This window comes from Sciurus carolinensis, chromosome 16 (assembly GCF_902686445.1).
Source record: "Sciurus carolinensis chromosome 16, mSciCar1.2, whole genome shotgun sequence".
Classification (NCBI taxonomy): Eukaryota; Metazoa; Chordata; class Mammalia; order Rodentia; family Sciuridae; genus Sciurus; species Sciurus carolinensis.
Window position 1 is genome coordinate 14242289 of NC_062228.1, and position 16283 is coordinate 14258571.

Sequence of the window (16283 nt, forward strand, 5' to 3'; positions counted from 1 at the left end):
GCTTTCTTTGACAGACAACTTTACAATTCATTCATTTTTCATTTATCACACCACTCATTAGGATGTCCCCAGGGCAATTTAATTCCCAATTAATTCCCAACTACACTAATCACCATCATCCAAAACAATAAAGAAGAAGAACACGTCTCTTTCATCAAGATCCTCATAAACACAAGGAGAACTTTGAGAAATCTCTGGGTGGCTCTCAGTTCAGCAGAAAACCAGCCTTTGGTCATGTGAATAAGGTATGCTATGGTTTCAAATTCCTCTCATTGAGATGATTGTCCCGATTTAAATGATTGAGATAATTGTCCCTATTCCTCTTATTGAGATGATTGTCCCAGCTACAGTTTCCTGTAAGTTTTAATAAATATTTAATGGACCCCAAAAGTTTTGAGTGATTATGGCGATTTTTCAAATTGAGAAAGAGAGAAAGGAGAGACTGGGAATAGAAAGGAAGGTTGACCATAAGCCAAAAACTAGAGGAAACACTTAAATTTTAATCCTGGCCCTATGTAGCCAGAGTACAATCATAGCTCTGTTGACTGCATAAGATCTTCCATATGTACAGAGTTCAGGGGATTCTTGAGGAGAAAGAGTTGATTGCAAGACACTCCACTTTACACAAGGCAACTCAAGGAGAGAAAAATCAACCTCGGCCTAGGGCCACTTTCCCCAACGAAACGACTACCGTTAAAACAAACAAACACGGGGTCAGCCTCACCTAGAGCAGGCGTCATGGCAGCCATGGGCCCGGTGGGATCCAGCTGGAATCCGCTCATCATGAACTGGGCGTCGGAGGCGGCACTGTCCATCTTTAGATTGGGCAGGTTCATGTTCTGGGCCAGGTAGTACTGGTACAGCTCAGCCTCGGCGGGCGAGGGCAGGCTGCCGAGGCCCAGGTGGCGGCTGTGCTGGATCTGGGTCATGTTCTGCTGCAGCAGCATCATGTTGTGCATGTGCTTCTCGCTGGTCATGTGGATGCGGAGGTTCCTCGCCACGTTGGTCTCGTAATCACACACCTCGCACCGCCACGTGGGTTTGGTTTTTGGTTTGGTGGGCGAGGGGGCCCCGCAGGAGCTGCTGATATTGGCCGCTGCTGCAGCCGCCGCCGCCGCAGCCGCCGCCGCCCCGGCGGTGTGGCTGAAGACCTGCTCCCCGCCTCCGTTCTGCAGGTTCTGCATGTTGTTGAGATGCTTGTCGGACTGCATGTGAATACTGAGGTTGCCTTTGGTCGTTGTGGAGTAGTTACACACCTCGCAGCGGAAAGGCTTGTAACCACACGTGTAGCTCTCGCCTCGTGCCAACCGGGGGTGGGGCTGCCCGCTTTTGCAGTAGACGCAGGAGCCCCCCGGCTCCGGGTGCTTCTCCTTCATGTGTGCCTCCAGCGTCTGCTGGTACTTATAGTGCCAGTTGCACTTGGGGCACTTGAGTGTCTTACACGAGTTACGAGAATGCATCATGGTCATGTGGCCGCCCAGCGAGCGGGAGGAGCCCAGGACCGTGTCGCATTTGGGGCACTCCACGCCGCTCCCCGAGGGGCACTCCCCAACCCCCAGCTCGCAGAGGGAGCCAGCGTGCTGGTGATGGGGGACGAAGCCCCCATCGTCGCCCTCTGTGCTTTCATTTGGTTCTGGTGCTGTGGCATTGTCTTTATTGGCACTTTCGTCAGCGAAGTCCAGCCTCCTGCCGCCCTCTGCCACATTGGCCCTGACGCCCTCACTGTTAAAGCTTAAACGATTCCTCCTGTTCGCACCATCAAAGACAACAAAGGAAGAAGCGGAATTAGAACTAGTAGAAGCTGTGCCCCTCGACAGGGTCTGGAGCACATTAGGCATTAAGGGGGAGTTAGAAATGCTTTGGTTTGAGAGAGCAAGGTCCTTTTTGCTGCTACCACCTGCCGTGGCCCCGGGCTCCTCAGGGGGCCTGTCCTCCAGCTCATCGTCCAACTCACTTGGAAAGAGTCCTTTGCAACCCTCTTCTTCCTCCTCCTCCTCTTCCTCCTCCTCCTCTTCTTCCTCCTCCTCCACCTCTTCTTCCTCCTCTTCCTCCTCCGCCTCCTCCTCCTCGGCTGGCTCTGCTTTCTCGGAGAAGCAATCCGGCTCGCCCGCTTCTTGCTTCTCTCCTTCAGCTGCCCCAGAGTCCTTGCCCTCTGAGGATTTGGTAGGACTGGAAGCCAGAGGCCCCAGGGGGACTGAGGTAATGGGGGTCTTCAGGACCGAGCTGGTGAGCCCGCCAAGGTTCAAGAGGGTGCTGGGGGTCAAGAGACCAGCCTGGGGCTGCTCAGGGCCCGTGGCAGAGCCGGCTGGGAGAGCCTCCTCCCCTTCCATTCGAATGCCACTAAATTTACCATAAAAACTGTGTCCGGGGCCTATGAGGTTAGCTGTGGAAACTAAAGGGTGTTGAAAGTTTTTGTTTTTTGGTTCCAGAAAACTTACAAGGGGTTCCTTGTCTTTGCCGATCCCTTGGATGATAGCGGAGATGTTCTTATTGCTAAGAATTTTCCGCTCGTCTTCACTCAGGGTCATTCGATGGTCGTGCACCGCGTGGGTCACAAACGAACGGACGTACCCGAAGGAGAGTTTGCACAAGAAACACATCAGGATGGGCTTCCTCTTGCCGTAGAGCACGAAGCCATCGAATTTGGACAGGTCCACATTGTTGGGAACATCTTTGGATACGCAGGAGCTTTTGGCAGAACCGTCGCTGTTCAGGTAATCCTTGTTGCTTTTGTGTCGCACGTCAAAAACGCGGAAGCTGTGCAGGACGGGGCTGAGCCCCGCCAGGGCTGAGGTATTCGGGAAGGCCTGGTCTGAGCCCTCAAACCACTTCCCGAAGGATGAGGCTATGTGGAAAGTGTTGATGATCTGCGGGTACACGGGTGCAGCACACGAAGGGTCCCCCTGCTTGCCCCCCGCCCCGGGGACAGCGTTCAGGAAGAGCGAGGGGACGGGCCCGCTGCCGCTGCCGCACGCGCCCCCGCCCTGGCTCAGCTGGCTCAGGCTCTCCACGATGTACGCGGAGCCGTCGGGCTGGTAGACGATCTCCCCGGCCAGGTTCTCCACGTCGCTCTCCTCGTCGGCCTCCTCGCTGGTGTCGCTGGCGCTCTCCTCCGGCGGGGGCGGCGGCGGGCGCGCGCCGGGGCAGGGGTGCTCCATGTAGCTCTGCAGGCTGGCGAAGGAGGCGGCGCACTCGTTGCAGCTCACCTCCTTGCTGGCGGGCTCGGCGGCGGCCCCGGCCGAGGCGCTGCTCTCCGCGAGGCGCTCATTGAAGGGGGCCCTCAGGCCGTCCAGGGGCCCGTGGCTCTCGCCTGTGGGCTGCTCCATGCTACTGGGTTTGTCGGGGAGGTGGGTGCTGTTGAGTTCAGTCCATTGCCGGTGCTGAGGGATACCGCACCCATTGTCCTTCCCCGAGACGACGGGCGAGTCACAGCCTTCCATGGTAAGGCCTGCGTGGAGCTTTCATTGCACCCAGTACGGATCGGACCTGAAGGGCGGAGGCAAGGGGGGAGGAGGGAGAGAAGGGAAAGAGAGAGAGAAAGGAAAGAGGTTAGGAGGGCCGAGGCTAAGGTCCCGCGCACACGGAGCGCTCTACCAGGCTTCTGTCCACACCCACAATACGGAGCCCAGGGCCCGCCGGGCAGCGGGCGGGCCTGGGGACCTCGTCCCACGCAGGCCAGCACGCAGAGGGCGAGCAGCACCTGTGGGCATCAACGCCGGGTCCAAGCAAGGGGGGCGGGGGTGGAGAAAAGGGATCAGGAGCACGCCTCTTTGACTTCAGGTGGCCCTCTGCTCTACCAGGGGAGACCAGTTCAAATTTCCACTGTTTGTCAGCACAGCTTCAAGTAAGGGCCAGCGATGAGCCACAGTGCAGAAGGGCTGTTGCCTCTCTAGACGGGCATGAGGTCACAGAATTCAGGCCCTACGGAGTACAGATGACCCACATCCACTGGTTGTGGGAGAGGGACAAGAGGTAGGGAATAAATGGAGGACTGTTAGCATCCTCCAAAAAAGGATGGACACCTAGGATAGGTTGGCTGGTTTAGAGAAATCCCTGATGCTGTCTTTACTGACCACGTCTACTTTGACAAGTTCAAAGAAGATCTCTGAAAATTACAAGGCCCAGAGAGCCAGCCTGCAGGCCTGGACATAGCCCACAATGTCCCCAGGAGGACTAGTGGCTCCATCCCTCTTCTCCAGGACTCTCTGGGCACCAGTCCCATTCTTCTGCCAAAACAGGCCCAGTGCCAACTCTAACCACGAAACAGAAGACAGGTCCCCAATTCCCATCTCCTCCACCCCAAACAGGAGAGATCCCTGGACTTCGTTGGTTTCAGACTAAGAACATGTAGATGCAAAGCGTGAGTTTGATATTTCCAAAGAGAATCAACCAGACTCTTCATCTGGCAACTCCTCCTCCAAAAGCTCTACCTCATCCTGTTTGCAGAAGCCTGCTCACGGTGTGGCTTGGTGGCTTTTGCTATCCTGATCTTAGCCCAAGTCCAGACAGCAGCTGGGCTCAGCAAGCCTCAGTTGCACACCTACCCCGTAGGATATTAGTTGCTACCCAAGCAACTGTCCTGCAGCCCTTTTCTGCAGTCGGGGCTTTTCTGCTTCCAACTCCAAAGTGCCACTGATCCGAACTTGCCCTCTGAGACCTTGTGTCCCTGGGGAAGGCAGCACTGGATCACCAGACACCAGGCTCCTGTGGCAACGTCATTGCTGGGCATTTCTTCTGTCTGGACACTAGTATAAGCAACTCAGCACCTAGCATAGCCTGATCTGTCAGCCACAGATCCCGGGCCATCTTCCCCTGCTCCTCTTCTGTGGAGGACACCTGGCCACGTCTCCATCCCCCATCTCCTTCATCTCATCTCATCTTCATCAGCAGATGAAGGTTGTAGCTGTTTGGTTTCCCTCTACACTCTGCAATCCCCATCTTTTCATCCTTTTTTCATGATTCTCGACTGCACAGTGAGCCAACAGCTCCCCCTCGGGAAAAGATGGAGAAAGCATGTTTACCAGAAGTCTCAGGAGAAATAACTTTTTGGAAGAATGTGCCATGATTTGTTTAAAACACACATGTACAAACACTCATTTTTCAATTTATAAGGTCAGACTCCGTGTCAACAAGTTCTGCATGCCTTAGAAAAGACATGTTCATTTGAAACAGAGGTGACTACACTAAACCATATCCAATGGCAAATGCAACCGGACTTCTCTGAAGGCTTAGCTGGGATACAGGTGAGAATCCAGGGAGGCTCTTCTTAAGGATGCTCCTGATTGGCTGGACAACATCTGATTGACAGCTCGGGCCAAAAAGGTTGGCAGGCCTGAAGGGGCGGGAGGGTTAACAGCCCAATTGTAAAATCAATGTCATAAATGCTTGGTAAGTTACAGGAACATGCGGGAAGGGGAGGCCACGATTGATAAAGGAGAACAGCTTTGATGCTGCACCAGGGACTTGTTTATCGACAGCAAAGCCAATCTCCTCTCCAGCCTGGGCTGGGCCAAAGAAACCTGCAAGCGTTTACCAATTAATTGGTGGGCTTTTCTTGCTCTGCTTTCTTCTTCCTCCTCCTCTTCCATAAACTCTCCAGCTAAGGGACTGAGACTTTTTTTTTTTTTTTCCAATGCCCTTAGTTTGTTTTCCACTACAAAGCAGAAGGTGTCAAGAAAAGATGACATTGTGACAACTTCTGAAAGACAGATGACCCTGTGGTGGTGACGCTAGGGCCTGCTCCTTCACAGGGGTGATGGCCCATTAAGATGCAGGTGGAAAAGGAGGATTTCCTTTCTGGATCCATGCTGCTCGCTCTGGGCTTGCTTTCCACGCACACATGCTGGCCGTGATGAGCAGAAGTCTTGGCAACCTTGCTGAAGAACCAAGTGTGGTTCATGGGGTAGCAGTGAGCTTGGGAAATGCAGACTCCCAGCCCACGGCAACCCCCATCATCAGAATCTGCATTTCTTACACCATCTCCAGGAAATATGGATTAGACTTTGAGACTCTCTGCCTCACAACATCTTCACCGGACGGCTGGCTCACCTGTGCTTGGTACCTATACTGCCAGGTTACCAGCGAAGGGCAGTCTTAGCCCTACCGTCGGTCTCTGGGAGGTGCGGGGATGGGGATGGACAAGGTGGACAGGAGCCCTGACATGGAGAAATCTCTTCATCCTGCCCGCTGCTGCAGCTCAAGGACCTCAGGGCATCCACCACTCTCCCACCCAGCCGGCCGTCGAGCTCGCTCTGTTTATCAGCCAGTCAATAAGAAAAAGGTAGTTCTTACTTAAGGAGGCAGAAGTCAACTCGGCAGGTCGATCAGCACTCTGTCTGTAAACACGGTTTCCCGTAAAATCAATGATCTTCAGTTACAGAGGGCAGCCTGGGAACCAAGAGGGTCCCTGCGCTTTCACAGGCAGCCCCGCCAGCCAGAGTTCACATGCCTGTCTCCTCTCAGGCCCCCCAGACTGTGTGTCCCGTCCCCATCCCTGGCTCGCGCACACAGGCCTCAACCCTTCCCACAGCCTGTTTCTCCTTCCACTGAATACACCCCAAATTCCCTTTAAACGTCCAGGCATGCTCTCACAACCCCGGCTACTATACTCAGTGCAACTGTTTAAGAATTCAGCTGGATTTTAAGAAAGCACATCTCTCCCATGACAAAGCTCAAGAGAAGACACACGAGGATCTTGCTAGTATCCGGACACAGGCACACATGTGAGCGCCCTTCCCCTCCCTCCCTCTCCTCCTCCTCCTAGCATTTCCATTGGAGAGGAAACTTACAAGAAAAGTTCTGATGCCTTCATCAAGAACACCCCACCCTTTAATCATCTCCCAAGTTAGAGTTCCCTCTGAAAAGTCCATTCATCTTTGCAGGTGTTCGCCTCTACTTTCTAAAGACTACATAGAAGGATAAATCTATACCATGCGCCTTGTGGGCACCTGTAAATCAAGGTGTCCCTCTCTCTTTCTAAGCTAAAAAGATGTGCTGTGACAGTTCTATGGCATTCCCAGAAGGAGACAGGGCTGGGTAAAAAGCAACAGTTACAGAGAGGCTGGAGAGGGGGTGCAGTTAGGAGCAAGGGGAGGGGGCTCCTGCTGTTGCTCTGGCTCCCAGAGAATTAAACACGAACAGTCGCACTGGGTAATTTTAAATTGTTAATTAGCACGGGGTTAATTAGGCGGTCCTTTCACAAGGGGCTCTTTGGCAGAAAACCAAGAAGGGAAACAAAGGGAAGGAAAGAAAAACAAAGAGAATAGAGACAGTGAGAAACAGTTGCCTCTATGGGGAACCCCACAGTATCCCCAGAGACACTGGTCCAGAAATTCTGGGTGCTCCCTGCCCTGTCCCAGGAAGATGCAGCATATACTGCCTTCCTATAGCACCCCAGCAGGACAGCACGAGCCTCAAAGATGCACAAGCCCTTTGACCCAGCAATTTCTCCATTCTAGGAATGTATCCTAAAGAAACAACCCAAGAGATGCATGGAGATAGAAGATTACTCCTAACAGGAAAAAAAAAAAAAAAAATGGAAATAATCAGGCAAAAACAGAGACTAAATAAGTGACAGTGGACAGAGCTCCATGTGTTGTTATAAAAATGATTTTCTTCAAAGAAACTGTTTACAGGCATGGGAAAACGATCAGATGCTAAATGAATGAAGCACATATAGGTATGCATATAAAAGCATGAGGTATTTCTATCAAAATTTTTATGATGGTCATTTCTAGGAGATGAGGTTATGGGTGACTTCATTTCCTCCTCTGTGCCTTTATTTCCCAAAGCTTTTTAAAGTTAAAGCCTCATAACAGCAGCCATGGCTTTCCTGAGTTAGGCACTGTGTGACGGCCTGTGGGTTCTGCCCCACTTCGATCCTTAGAACCAGTCTGTGACATGGGGGCTATTTTTATTCCCACTTTAAAGACGGAAAAACTGAGGTTGCCTAAGGTTATACACCCTAAAAGACAAAGCCAGAGAGCCTGGCTGTGGAGTCTGTGGCCCTGGCTGCTCTGGTTTTCTTTAACGTCTACTTCGCGAGACAGGAACAGATGCTATAACCAGTGTGCACATTCAATCTTTAGTACCTGGGACGAAGATCAGGGGCTGCCAGGACTGCTAATGTAAAAGAACACAGCCACCTCCCACCCCCCAAATGCCCTTTCCATGCCTGGCAGTGATGCTGGAGGACTCAAGTGGACTTCTTCACACATATACCTTCAGACAGGCGGAAGGGGACAAAGTAGAGAAGAGTAGCCGCAACTAAAAACTGGAAGATTTTGAAAACTCACATAAAAGAAACAGAAACTGTCTCACTTAGACTCAATGACCTGAGAAATGAAGTTAAAAAAAAAAACAAAAGGGTCAGGTGCAGTGGTGCACACCTGTAGTCTCAGCTCCGGAGGCTGAGGTAGGAGAATACAAGTTCAAAGCCAGCCTCAGCAACTTAGCAAGGCCCTCATCAACTTAGCGAAACCCTGTCTCAAAATGAAAAACCAAAAAAGGGCAGAACCCATTAGGCACCTAGTCAGTGGTTAGGCACCCCTAGGTTCAATCCCTGGTACCAAAGAAACAACAAAAAAATATTTTCTTTATTTTAATAAGGATCTCAAAATTTGTCATTTCTTTATATTCAGGATGGAAAAAGTCTTCAGATGATAAAGTCTTGATGATTTTATAGTGGCTGATGGCATCATCTAAAGTGTCAACCCAGAGGCTGGGGAGTCCAGTAACATGCCACAGGACACTGTCATTTGTCTGTTCTGTTCATTTAAATCAGCAGCTTGAGGAATAAGACCAAGCGTGCACACCACGTGCGGAGCACATGAAGTAACTGGAGTAACTCGTGTGTTAATTGGTGAAACCAACACTGAAGGAAAAAAAAGACTTTGGTCGGTTGAAACAGCGGGCCCAAACTAACAGGAGGAAATTTTAAAAAGATAATCCGAAGCCCTCTATTTAAGTTCGGCAATCAGCTAAAACAAAGGAAGGGGAATGTGGACTGAGAGCAGTTCGTGCAAACAAAACAACGCAACGACTACAACTTAGGGGTTTTACAAAATCACTACAAATTCTGCAGAAGCCCGAAGTGGACGTGGTGGCCAAAGAAGAAACATAACCTCTGGCAAGAGACGTGCTGTGTACCTGCTGGACATCAACAGGTTCACAGCACCGTGGCTCTCCGTCTGCGTGAAGACGGCTACGACCCGCTCTGGAGAATCCTGGAGGGGAGAAACCAACGGCGTCATCAGAATGGCTGAGCACAGGGAGGAGTTCCACCACAAGGCGAGGCAAGCCAGCTACGCGAAACCCTGCTGTCACATACACGGAGGATGTGACGTCTTCTACCTAGCTTCAGGGTGGAGCGAAGGAATGAGAGGAATTTCTAAGGAATCAGAGTTCAGTTCAAAATAAATGAAGATCTTTCTCAAAATTATGGCAAGTTCAAATGGAACGCTTCCCCCGTAAAAATACTACACTCCCTGGTTTCGCAAATGGAGAAGGGAATTTTGCTGCGGTCAGGAGGTCTCATTAGGCAGCCTTTGAAAGGTGGAGATTCTTTTCCTTCTTGGGTGAGCAATGGAGTTAATCACTCTGCCAGCTTTAACCTTCTCTGTGTTTTGTGATTCTGGGGCTATCCCTCTGCTGTGGCTGGCTATCGCTCCTGTAACTGTGAATGGCATGAGTCAGGCCCCAGGTTTCATTCATCTTGGCATCCTCTCCATCCAGGATATAATAGGTGCTTAATAAAACAATGGGGGAAACTAAGGTCATGTGAGAAATGACAATACTTCAAGAAGAAAAATGATGATCCCTGAATACATTCTTGGTGGGGTTCTTTCTCTCTCTCTCTCTCTCTCTGCTCCTCCCTCCCCTCCCTCATAGTTTAAGAAAAGCCTGGTGTTTGTGCTGGGGGTGGAGCTCAGTGGTCTCTGGTAGAACACTTACCTAGCATGTGCAAGGCCCTGGATTCACTTTAAAATAAAAAGAAAGGAGAAGAAAGAAATGCCTGGTGTAACCATTCTTGACTCAGTGGAACCAGAGATCCTTGGAGAAATGGCTAGTTCTTGGGTTGGAGCAGGGAGAGTACAGGCAGTGAGCTTGGAATATCTTGTGCCCAAAGGACAAAGAGCAGGGTGGAGGGCTCCCACCAGCCACACCGGGGACAACATGAGCAAGAAAACTGAAGGAGGGCAAAGGGCTACAACCGATGTGTAAGGCAAGAATTCCTAATTCCACACTTTTCTAAAAATAATAATAAATATGGGAGGAGAGAACGTTCTTCCTTAGGGTGGAAATCCAATGAATAAATGCAGAAAAAATTATGGAGTCAGAAAACCAACCTTTAGTATACATCATCGTGGTGACAATCCATTCAGGAAAGAATCGGTAGCTACTGAAACTAATGGATGTGAGTTTTTACAGTCTTGAAGAATCTCCCCACAGACACTTACTAATTACAGAAGGAAAAACAATAACTTTACAGTGGAGAAATCTGGCAGGCATCACCTTAATCAAGTGATCAAAGTTCACAACGGCGGCAATGAGACAAACAGACACCACGTGCCTCCTGACAGGATGCACTGAGAAGAACACCCCATCCCTTCCCTGGCATCTGTGCCAGAAAGGCAAAACCTGAGCCTCATCAGGAGGGAACATCAGACAGACCCAAATTGAGGAACGTCTACAAAATGTCCTACGCTCTTCAGAAATGTCAGCGTCCTGAACCAGAAAGACAGACTGAAACCCGGTTTCAGATTCAAGGCGACTAGAGAGGTGTGACAAACGAACATCGCGCCTCCTCTGGGATTTTCTTTTCCTATAAAGGACATAACTGGGACAGCTGGCAAACCTGAGTAAGGTCTGTAGGTGGGCTCATAATAAATGTGAATGTTAATTTCCTAATTTTGATAAGTGTGGTATGGTTACATAAGAGAATGTCTTTTGTTTCTCAGAGACGCTGGGGCATGATCAGAGGGGAAGGGGCACGGGGCCTCACTTTTCAAAGAGCTCGGGGAAAGATGCAAGTGTGTTCACGTGCGCACATAAACACAAACATGCATGCATGTCTGTGTACAGGGTGGGGGATATGAGGTAAGCTCACACAGAAGAGTCTGGAAAAGGGGATGAGAAGCCTTTGTTCCAACCTTACAACTTCCCTGTACACATGAAATCATATAAAAGAAGAAGAAACTCTACTCGGTGAGTCTCCAAAAATACATATGAATAATCAAGGCACCCTGATATGCATTCCTTATCTTTATGGGAAATTCACTCCTGGCACAGTGTCATGAAGGGAAGGAGGCTATGAGGCTGGAGAGGGACAGGTAGGCAGGCCAGAAGAGGAAATTGGTCTTCCCTTCCTGTAGCCTTCCATGCAGAGCTCCCCAGTTGGAGAGGACAAATAAATGGCCACTCTAACTGGGGCAGAATTTCAAGTAATGCAACACTGAACCATTTACTCAAAACACCCCTGGCCCTGACGGGGGTAGACTTCTCTAACTCAGCGAAAAGCAGTTGTAAACAAGAGCCTAAGAGCAACCCCAGGAAAGTCCTGTGGCACGCATGTTGCCAAGCCAGACCCAAAGAGAGGAAAACACACAGCCAGGAATCAACTATCCCCTTGCTGACTCCTCCTCCTCAGAAGAAAACCACAAAGGCAGCCTAAGAGAAGTAGAAACCTCATTCAAGGGGCAGTGAAATACTACCCGCATCTGTTTAACTTGGAATCCACAGAAGGACCATTGCCAATTCCATTCTGTGCTTTATACAATAATGGCGTTTGTCTACTACAGCTGCGTGTAAGTCAATGAATGTTAAACCATAAATAGGTGAGATTCCATCTGCTTGGTAGCAATTTCCCAGCAGCCTCAAGAAGGATTCCGTAACTGTGGCCAGGTCAGAGAACACACGTGCTTGAACAGATCCCTCCTGCTGGAGGTCCATTGCCCGGAAGGGCCAGAGAACCATCCAGGCCCTGGGCTTCATGTTTGCTAGTAAGTGCATCTGTGCTATTTCCAGCATGAACATAAATCAGCCTGGAAGTGAAAACTGCTAGCTCAGTCCATTCTGTAAGGAACCCGCAACCACTGTGATATTCTGGTTGGCGGGGGGTGCTGGCAGGGAGGGGGTTGGTAGCCACGAGATCAGAAGCGAAGCCAGCCCTGAGAACCCATCCCTCCTGCTCATACAGCCAAGAGATGAGCTGGTAGTTAGGGGAATTAAAGAAGATTTTTACTATGGATGTAGATTAAAAAGCAAGACGGATCAGCTATTACTTGTACTCTTGCCTTGTGCTAAGTACAGATTTGGGGCTGCTTTAGTCGGCTGCTCAGTACATGCTTCCAACACTTAGCTACTTACATAAACACGCACCTAAGTTGTGTGGGGCTTTCAGCATCCTTCGCCCACCACTGGCCTGGACAATACTTCTGACCTGGATTTGCTCATCACAAAGCACAGATTCCCTCCCAGATTCCAAGCAAGCCCTCATTTCCCCAAGCGCAGGAGCTCAACTCTCCACTCCATCACCCGCCCCTCCTCCCCAGCAGGTGGGCAGCTCACACACCCCAATCTTCACCCATCCCTGGTGCCTCCCGGCTGACCCAGACACCACCCTCCACTAAGTGTAACCAACTTTTAAATGTTCCTTTGCTAGCACCCAAAACTTTTTTTATCTCCTCCCAATTTCATCAAAGTCCCTCTCCAAAGATTCCCATCTCTGATCTCTCCACACTTGCTATGGGGCCGTGGAGTGCACACTAGGAGACGACGTAAAACCACCAGCTGGCCCATTACAGTTTGGCATCTCGTGATGTTGAATTTATCTCAGATAACTTCTCATTCAAGTGGCATGAGTTCATTATTTTAAAAAAAAATTTAGATATGTACAAAAATACTCAAAAGCTAAAGTAAAAATCACTTGTAATCCCACCAACCAGAGTTGGAGAGCCGACAGGAAGTTGGATTCTCATGCTCTAGTCCTCTGAATGTCCTCAGTTACAGTTTTTCTTCATCCACCTTGGACTGCACTGCTCCTTACGGGAGCTGCCCTTTGAACTTAATTCATGAAATTTTTCCTGTGACATTAAACATTCTCCGTAAGTTGGAACAGACGGCTGTGCAACACTGCATCCTATGGACAGAGCAGAATTTTACTAAGTACTATTACTAGACATTTAAACACTTCTCAGTATTTTGCTGTTAATTCTATAATAAATGCCCACTACTCTTTGTATGCAGAGAACAACAAAATAATAAAAATTATTAGCATCTCCAGTGTGATCTACCTAGTGCGACCGAGCATAGATCTGAGAAGATTTTAAAAATACATTATTTCATCTCATCCTTCAGTGATCCATTTTACAGATGAGGACACTGAGGCTTAGAAAGTCAAGTACATGCTGTACACTAGTTTAGTTGGTCTCTGAAGCCAGTTAAGCCCTCCTTTACAACTCGGAACTCTAGCTGCTTAGGCTCGGCATTCTGCCTCTGTTTCCTTAGGATACATTTCTGGAAGTAGAAATGTTGGCTCAAAAGCAAGGAACATTTAAGATGCTAGCATGTGCCAACCTGCCCTCCAGGAAAGCCCTTCCAACTCCCACATGCAGCTGTACGTGAGCATCAGTTTTCCTGCGTCTTCATCTACAATGGGCATTACTTCCTTAAAAAAAAAAAAAAAAAATGTTGCAAATCTGGCAAGTAAGAAAAAGATCTCGTTTTCACCTATGTTGTTTTGCTAGGAAGACAGAACCAGTTCACAGTTAATCTAAACCGCCGATGCTTCTATGGGGGGCAGGGATCCTTTTCCTTAATCATTAACCAGAAGGCTTTATAGTATTTTGCTGACAGTCCCTCCCACCAACTCCTTGCCACAGTCCACTATCCCTTGAGCTCCCAAACCAGAGTCCCACCTACTCACTTCACGGTTTAGACAATATTCTGTGTCTTTCTTCCGATCTCGGCTCTTTCAAACAGAGGACACTGCCTACTGCTTTACTTCCTCAACTGCAGTCTTTCAGATCGCTGGTGAGTTCCTCCTCACTTAAGGGCGACAGTGTGTCAGATTTTTTGTGCTTGGTTGTGCAGTGGAACCAACTGTGGGGCTTAATGAAAAGACACACAGATGTCAGGCCACACCCCCAAAGGATCAGAGGCTCTGGAGGCGAGGACCCAGCATCTGCTTCAAGTGGACTAGAAGAACCCATGTCTCCAAAGGTTGGTCCTCTCTCCTAGGTCACCCATGTCCTCCTAGTCTGGCTCAATGGCTTCCCCTCTTCCACATTCATCTTCATGGCTCCTTAAGATCTCCCCTCACCCTTCACTTCTCTGGCATTCCTCTCTGGCTCGCCTCCGACTTCTCTGACCTCCACACTGCCTGCTCTCTCTTTTCCTGTTCCTACAGCTCTCCAAGATATGCCTTTCCACTTATTCCATAAAATTCACTACCCTGCAGCCCACAGAGATCCCTCGCCTCCATCCGCCATACCACTGGGCATCGGCACGCTTTCCTCCCGTGGTTCTCTGCTCTTATCTCTGTACATCAACTACCTTAACTACTTCTGTGGTTTCAATTACTGAAATGATGAGTGGACTCCCCAAACAAAAATTTCCATTCCGAACTTCTCGCTTGAATATGCATCTCCTCCTTTCAGCAGACCACAGGATGTCTGTAAGTGGCCAGCTTCCCATCACTCGCAACTCAGCCCCACGCATCCTTTCCAAAGCACACTGCCCCCCATGACTGCTCTAGTCTCCCTGGAAGGAACTTGGGATTGGAGAAAACAGAAAGGAGAGACCCGCTTAGACTTCAGAGAGTCATGCTCATCAGGTGGCCTCTCCTACCCAAGAACCAACTGCCAAAACAGTCCAACTTAAGATCTACCCGCAGGCTACAGGTGTGTCCCCTTATCCATGGGGGATTAGTTCTGAGACTCTCCCACCCCCTGTGGACGCCTGAATCTGGAGATACTACCAAACCTTCTAATTTATGCCTTTTCAATGTTAATGAAGCACTTATCACACACTGTGGCCTTAACTTTTACAGTAGATATGACAGAAAAACTGGTGTGAATTTCTTTTTCCTTCTTCACAATTTCATGGGTGGAAAATTGGTTCTCACCATGGATTGTGGCAACCTCAGCATACAGATTCTTTTTCTTCCCTTAAGTAGAAAACTTTCACCTTTTCATTTAGAGGAAGCAGTTTATGGCTCTCTTCTGGCATATCTGAATTGTCAACATCGCTACTCTTATTCTTTGGGGCCATTATTAAGTAAAATAAGGGTTACAAGCACTGCAGTGCTCCAATAATGGATAAGAAAAGACTACTAAATGACAGGCGGCTGGCACATACAGTATGGATGCTAGAGAAAGGGACGATTCACGTCCCAGACCAGACGGATGGTATGACATCTCATCTCACTACTCAGAAGAGCTCACGATTTAAAACTTACGGACTGTTTATTTCTGGAATTTTCTATTTAATGTTTTCAGATCACCATTGATCTTGGGTAACTGAAACCACAAAGTAAAACCACGGCTAAAGCGGGGGATGGGGCTCATGTGCATCTGTTTTGCTTCCCTGCAACTAGGAGGAGCTCCTTTCCATGGTCTCCCTGTTCTGGGTTCTTGTCTCTGTTCCGCAGTCCCAGGTCCCTTGAACATCTTTTTCTTCCTCCGCATGTATCCTTTAAGAAGCACAAGCTCTACTATCGATGAGGCCCACAAGCAACTCTCCTGTTTCATGCTGGATGCTTTTAGTTCTAAAACTTGACTATAAGCTGCCTGAGGGCAAAACTCAGCCTACATTTCTGTTTATTTGCTATCACAGTACTCCACATGGAGTCTGGGGAAATCTGGTTAATAGTCCATCTTTTTCTAGGAGTCATCTTAACATTATATATGTAATCATTGAAAGACCCAATAATCCAAATTCCGAATACACTACCTGATTATTTATGGTTTATGATATTAGCTATATTATTCCTCATTCAAAAAATTCTTGAAGGTATGATGTCTATAGAGGCAGCCCTCCATCCAGCCACAGGACAATGCAGCAAAGCTCCAGAAAGCCATGCAGATTCCTAAATATGAGCCTACAGGCGGGAGTGTCGGATCAGATGCAGACTGTGGGAAAGTGAACTGGGCTTCTGTCTCTTGGGAAGGGTTATCAAAGCTATATGCTCGCAGCACCACAGGATGCGGCTGCTAGGGTTCCCAAACATATCGGGTCATCCTCATCCGCAGAACATGAAATATCAGACGTGACCACTACAGTTC

The 16283-nt window shown here is 49.1% G+C and overlaps 1 protein-coding gene across 4 annotated transcripts in view; it reads right to left on the bottom strand.

Moving 5' to 3' along the window:
- Positions 1–16283, bottom strand: part of Zfhx3 (zinc finger homeobox 3) — a 264272-nt gene that overhangs the window by 149248 nt on the left and 98741 nt on the right. For 3 of the 4 annotated variants that reach the window (XR_007105362.1, XM_047527802.1, XM_047527801.1), the window contains exon 2: positions 725–3486. Coding sequence is in view for 2 of the 4 variants with exons in the window: in XM_047527802.1 (XP_047383758.1) it covers positions 725–3440 (2716 nt within the window). In the remaining 2 variants the exon portion in view is untranslated. Of the gene's footprint in view, positions 1–724; positions 3487–16283 lie in introns of those variants that run through there. The other variant, XM_047527803.1, reaches the window with a different exon arrangement.